Here is a 6,644-nt window from a genome sequence, read left to right as displayed (position 1 = left end):
TAGCTAACCGCTTAGGAGATAAATCGACATATATTGAATGAGCTTCATGTCCCTAATCAGCGAGAGTAGATATTAGGGAAATAAGTGAACTAATCGGACCTGATCTCTGAGCTTGTTATCGCGTTATGTTCCAAGTGAGAGCTTAGGACTCAAGACTGATCAGCAAAGGGAACAAGTCCACGATAGTGGATTGTTCTAGCCGAGTGATCCGAGTTCTAGACTGCACCTCATTACACTTGAATAGTTGTTCGGTTCCGCATTGACACCCGATGAATAACCCTAAGCCAGCTTTCATTTAAATCGAATTTGAATCTCTAGGTATTCTAATTACTTGCGTCACCATTGATTTAAAAACCCCACTTGTTTCCCAGCTTAATATTGAACTCATATGAGTAAAGAGTAAACTGGTCCTCTGGATTGAATCTCAAATATTACAATCACCACTGTTAACTTGACAGTAGCAAGGATTCATTTTTAGTGTATCAAGTTTTGGCGCCGTTGCCGGGGACTAGGCTTTTACCTTTATTTTTCGATTAATATTTAGTCTGAGATATCTAACTTGCTTTCAATTCTTTGTTGGAACAGATGATCCAAGTGCATTACCAGTAGACATACTCGGAGCAACGCACAAGGACCACTACATTAACTGACCAACGGCGAACTCGCAAGATTAGAAAGACAGAACCGTCAACAGCTGAGAACAACCTACACCAACATGGGTGATCACGGCAATCAGGATGACCTCACTGCTGCATTGACAATCATTCAACAACAAATGAAGGCTCAGCAACAACAGATGTTGCAGATGCAGCAGACCATCCAAAATCAGCAACAAGCTGCTCAAGAAGCAGCTGAGAACGCCGCGCGAGAAGAGCGTGGTGCTCCTATTGGGGAGCGGAACCTTCCGCGGAACTTCGCTACTAACCTCTCCCCCATCAACCCTCCTCCTTGCACTCGGCAAGACTATGAGATCAAACCTGCACTGATAAGTCTGGTGCAGAAGAGCACGTTCAGCGGTCTCACTAGTGACATCCCGATGGATCACATCGAAGCCTTTGAGAGAATATGCAATTTCTCTCGCTCTAACGGAGTGCCACCAGACTATTTCAAATGCACGCTGTTCCCATTCTCTCTTGAAGGGAAAGCTTCTCGCCGGCTCCAATCTCTGCCGACCGGTTCTCTTACCTCATGGGACCAGGTCCGATCAGCGTTCCTTAGCCACTTCTACACGAAGTCTAAAACCGCGGCTCTTCGGCACATGATCTCCAATTTCAAGCAGAAGTCCGATGAACCTTTCCATGAAGCTTGGGAGATGTACAAGGAGTACCAGAGAGAATGCCCGCACCATGGGTTTGACGATGACTATATATTGGAGGTGTTCTATGATGGAGTGAGCTACGAGTTTCGAAACACCCTTGATTCTTCGAGTAATGGAGACTTCATGACTCAAACCATACTTGGTGCATTCGAGCTGATTGAGAACATGGCTTCAAGTTCACTAAACAAGAACAAGGAGCATGACCGCTCGAAGAGTGTGAACAGCATAGATGATCTCGCTGCAAAGGTAGATCAACTGCTTAAGGGAAACCAAAGCCAAGTGTTCATAATGGAAGAAGCAGCTCCTGAGAAGAGTGCCGGTGACCTGGCGTTTGATGCTGAAATATCAGGAGACGATCAGCAAGAGGTAAGCTACGTGAATGGGCAAGGATGGCAGATCAAAAACTACCACCCAAACCCTAATGTGAGGAACAACCCACAGCTTTTCTGGCCTAAGCAAGACAAATCAGCTGATCCTGCTCAGAGTAACCAAGGTCAGTATGCCGGGTATCAAAAGAACTACCAACCCCGGATCTATGTTCTAACCCAACCGCAGAACAATCCACCTCAGATACCGAAACACCATAACACTCAGCCAGCTACCTCCGCCCCTGTCGCTGTTCCGCAAGATGAGACAAAAGCTATGTTGCAGCAACTGCTCCAAGGACAACAACTCCAAGGGAAGGCTCTAAACCAGGTTACTACTGAGATCAATACCAGAATGAACCATATGTTCAGCGATTTGAGCACCAAATACGACAATGTCACGAGTCATATGAGGCAGATGGACATTCAGATTGCTCAGACTGCTGAGAGCGTCAAGAGGCAACAAGGTACTCTACCTGGGAAAACCGATAAAAACCCTAAGGAGTGCAACGCGGTCGAGTTGAGAAGTGGAAAGCAACTCTCTGAGCCGGTAAAGAAGAGGTTCACTGCGGCTGAGAAGGGGAAGCAGAAAGAGTCAGAACAACCACCAGCCGATGCCCCGGAAGCTGAGAAGGAGAGGGAACCAACAGTTGGAACCAATTCGCCAGGACCAGAACAACTAGCTGAGGCTGTCCGCCCGATTCCAGAGCATGTTCCTGCTCGCCAATACACTCCTAAAGTCCCTTACCCGATTCCAGCAAAGGCTACTCGTAAGGACCAAGAGGAGATGAAGTGCAGAAAGATGCTGGAGGACCTAACCGTCTGACTCCCTTTGATGGATGCGATCCAGATGATGCCCTCCATGCGCAGCTTTATGAAGGGATTGATCTCAGGAAAAATATCAGAGGAGAGAGAATTCATGACTGTCTCTAAGGAGTGCAACGCAGTGCTTCAGAGCAGGCAGATAAAGAAGCGAGGAGACCCTGGCAAGTTCGTCCTCCCTATCCAAATTGGGAAGACAATTTTCTCATGTTCCTTGGTTGATCTGGGATCCAGCGTAAACCTCATGCCCTACTCTGTAGCATGACGTCTGGGATACACACATTTTAAACCAACTAGGATGTCCTTGGTGTTTGCGGATGGATCAGTCAAGTCCACGGTTGGTATTCTAGAGGATCTCCAACTTAAAGTCGGGAACACCTCTGTTCCAGCAGACTTCGTAGTTCTAGAGCTAGAAGAGGAATCCAAAGATCCTCTCATTTTAGGAAGACCGTTCCTATGTACTGTTGGATCCATCATTGATGTGCGGCAAGGAAGATTGATCTCCATCTGGGGGATATAATCATGAAGTTCGAGATGGATGAGCTGCTAAAGAAGCCGATGCTGGATGGACAGACCTTCGAGGTGGATGGAGGGATTGATCCGCTACAACCTCGCGAAGGGATGATCGAGGAGATTCTTACAGAAGTTCCACTCGAGCTTGCACTAGTAAGAGCTGAGGCCGAGCAGAGTGTCGAGAACGTTGACGCAGATGGGTATGCTAAGATGCTTGACTCCGCAAGGAGTATGGGAAGAATGGTGGGGAACTGGGGGAAGAGAGCAACAAGAACGAGAACACTCCAACTGGAGCGACCCATTTACCGAACTCCTCTGTTCCGATGAACCTATCTGATGATCCCTGGAGCGAGTTAAAGGCTCCCAAGGTTGAGCTAAAACCCCTTCCCAAAGGGCTCAAGTACGCTTTCTTAGGTCCGAATTCCACTTACCCTTTCATTGTGAACAATGAACTCAATAATGTGAAAACTGCATTACTTTTGTGTGAGCTTAGGAAGTATCGTAAGGCATTAGAATATTCACTAACTGACATACCTGGCATATCACCTGATTTATACATGCATTGGATACACCTACAAGATGAATCAATGACTTCTGTTGAACATCAGAGGAGGTTAAACCCGAATCTAAAAGATGTTGTTAAGAAAGAGATAATGAAACTTCTTGAAGCAGGGGTGATCTATGCCATATCTGATAGTAAGTGGGTTTGCCTTGTTCATGTAGTACCTAAGAAATGTGGGATCACTGTTATAACAAATGAAAAGAATGAATTGATCCCTACTAGAACAGTGACAGGACATCGCATGTGCATTGATTTCAGAAAATTTAATGCAGCCACTAGAAAGGATCACTTTCCACTTCCCTTCATTGATCAAATGCTTGAGAGATTGGCTAACCACCCATATTACTGCTTTTTAGATGGTTATTCAGGTTTCTTTTAGATCCTTATCCATCCAGACGATTAGGAGAAGACGACGTTCACATGCCCATACAGAACGTACGCATACAGGAGAATGCCATTCGGCCTGTGCAATGCGCCGGCAACATTTCGGCGCTGCATGATGTCGATCTTTACTGACCTCATTGAAGACATTATGGAGGTTTTCATGGACGATTTCAGTGTCTATGGAAGCTCCTTTAGTGTATGTTTGTCAAACTTGTGCAGTGTACTCAAAAGGTGTGAGGAGAAACATCTAGTGCTAAATTGAGAGAAGTGCCACTTCATGGTCAGAGATGAGATTGTTCTAGGGCATAAGATCTCCGAGAAAGGCATTGAGGTGGATAAGGCAAAGATCGAGGTGATGATGAGCTTGCAACCACCACAAACTGTGAAAGCTATCAGAAGTTTCTTGGGTCACGCAGGGTTTTACACGAGGTTCATCTAGGATTTCTCAAAAATAGCGAGACCACTCACCAGACTGCTCTGCAAAGAGATCAAGTTTGATTTCGACAGCGAGGGCTTAGCATCGTTTCACACGATCAAAGGAGCTCAAGTCAGCGCACCTGTTGTACAACCGCCAGACTGGGATCTCCCCTTTGAGATCATGACTGATGCTAGCGACTTTGCAGTTGGAGCAGTCCTTGGACAACGCAAAGATAAGAAACTTCATGTAATCTATTACGCAAGCAAAAACGTGGATGAAGCTCATTACAGATACGCTACGACTGAAAAGGAACTCCTGCATATTGTTTTTGCATTCGAGAAGTTCAGATCCTACCTGGTGGGATCAAAGGTGATTGTGCACACAGACCATGCTGCTCTTAAGTACTTGCTCACAAAGAAAGATGCAAAACCGAGATTGTTGAGGTGGATTCTTCTTCTTCAAGAATTTGATCTTGAGATAAAAGACAAGAGGGGAGTCGAGAATGGGTTTGCAGATCATTTGTCCAAAATGAAGATTGAGGACGACACAGCTCTTGATGAAGAACACACAGTAGAACACGTCAACGCGATTGGTCTGCGCTTCGCGGAACAACCTCTGAGCATGACATCCGATTGTTCTCGCGTAACGGAACAACCAGTAGCCGCGATCCAAAAGCAGTACTCTCACCTCCCTTGGTTTGCTGAGATTGCGAATTTCCTTGCTGCTGAAAAGCAACCACTTAAGTTCACTGGAAACGAGAAGAGGAAATTTTTAAGAGAAGCGAGGCAGTATGTTTGGGATGAACTGACTTGTACAAACATTGCAAGGATGGCATATTCAGAAGGTGTGTTCCAGATGCAGATATTCCAGGGATCCTACATCATTGCCATGGTTCTTCTTACGCAGGCCACTTCGCTACATTCAAAACGGTTTCAAAAATCCTTCAATCAGGTTTCTGGTGGCCAACTATGTTCAGAGACGCTCACACCTACATAGCTCGATGCGATGCATGCCAGCGACTTGGGAACGTCAGCAAGAGGAATGAGATGCCTCAGAATTACATTTTAGAGGTTGAGGTGTTTGACTGTTGGGGAGTCGATTTCATGGGACCATTCCCTTCGTCCTTCAAGAACGAGTACATCCTCGTCGCCGTTGACTATGTCGAGTCCCACTAATGATGCAAAAATGGTGACCAAGATGTTCAGCTCCATCATCTTTCCGAGATTTGGGGTGCCTAGAGTGGTCATTAGCGATGGCGGAACACACTTCATCAACAAGGCATTTCAGGGCCTGTTGAAGAAGAATGGGGTGAAACACAAGGTGGCAACCGCTTATCATCCCCAGACGAGTGGACAGGTTGAAGTTTCCAACAGGAAGATCAAGAACATTCTCCAGAAAACTGTCAATACCTCGCGCAAGGACTGGTCATTTAAGCTGGATGATGCTCTCTGGGCCTACATAATAGCCTACAAAACGCCGCTAGGGACCACCCCCTATCACCTGGTCTACGGTAAGGCTTGTCACCTTCCTGTCGAACTCGAATACAAGGCTGCATGGGCGGTCAAGTTACTACATCAAGCCAACAATTGAGAGGCACATGATCCAAGTCCATGAGCTGGAAGAGATAAGGCACCTCGCCTATGAGAGCTCTAAAATTTATAAGGAGAAGACCAAGGCCTACCATGACAAGCGAATCATTGCAAGACGTTTCGAACCAAACGATAAGGTTTTGCTCTTTAACTCCAGACTTAGGCTGTTCCCAGGCAAGCTGAAATCTAGATGGTCCAGACCCTTCACTGTCAAGGAAGTTCGACCTTACGGAGCTGTTGTGTTGCTGGACAGAAAGGGAGACGAGTTCGTCGTCAATGGTCAGCGCATTAAGCACTACCTTGCTGACTCCACTATCGCAGAGGGCGAAGAAATTCCCCTAAAGCGATCCCCCATCAGCCTGATCGGCTGAGCCAAGTCAAGCTAATGACTTTAACTAAGCGCTTGGTGGGAGACAACCCACTGGTGAGAGTATATATTGTTTTCTATAGTCTATTTTATTTTTTTCAGATTTAGTTTGGACCAAAAAAAAAACGGACACTTCAGTCAGAACAACCACATGACTGTTCTCCTGGTGGAACAACCCATCGCTTGTTCCAGGTAAGTGTTCCGGACCCAAAAACAATAAAAGAAAATAATAATAATATTGGAGAAATAAAGGAGAATGATTAGAATTTCGCCTATTTAAGGCTCCACCCTTCCACTTTCCTCTTT

At 45.9% G+C, this 6,644-nt stretch overlaps 1 protein-coding gene and 1 non-coding gene across 2 annotated transcripts; one reads left to right on the top strand and one right to left on the bottom strand.

Annotated features, from left to right (window-relative positions):
• Positions 1–1,246: 1,246 nt before the first annotated feature.
• Positions 1,247–1,353, bottom strand: LOC125589431. Its single transcript, XR_007325620.1, has one exon. It is a non-coding gene; the product is annotated as a small nucleolar RNA R71 (small nucleolar RNA).
• A 4,626-nt stretch (positions 1,354–5,979) lies between these two features.
• On the top strand, positions 5,980–6,342 carry LOC125588446. Its single transcript, XM_048759787.1, has one exon. It carries the CDS (start codon positions 5,980–5,982, stop codon positions 6,340–6,342), a length of 363 nt encoding a protein of 120 aa, XP_048615744.1.
• Positions 6,343–6,644: the final 302 nt, after the last annotated feature.

Source organism: Brassica napus, chromosome C6 (genome assembly GCF_020379485.1).
Source record: "Brassica napus cultivar Da-Ae chromosome C6, Da-Ae, whole genome shotgun sequence".
NCBI classification, from domain to species: domain Eukaryota; kingdom Viridiplantae; phylum Streptophyta; class Magnoliopsida; order Brassicales; family Brassicaceae; genus Brassica; species Brassica napus.
This window is presented reverse-complemented; position numbering and strand designations above follow the sequence as displayed.

Coding starts and splice junctions, on each gene's coding strand:
- LOC125588446 (XM_048759787.1), top strand. CDS start 5,980: ATGATCCAAGTCCATGAGCTGGAAGAGATAAGGCACCTCGCCTATGAG.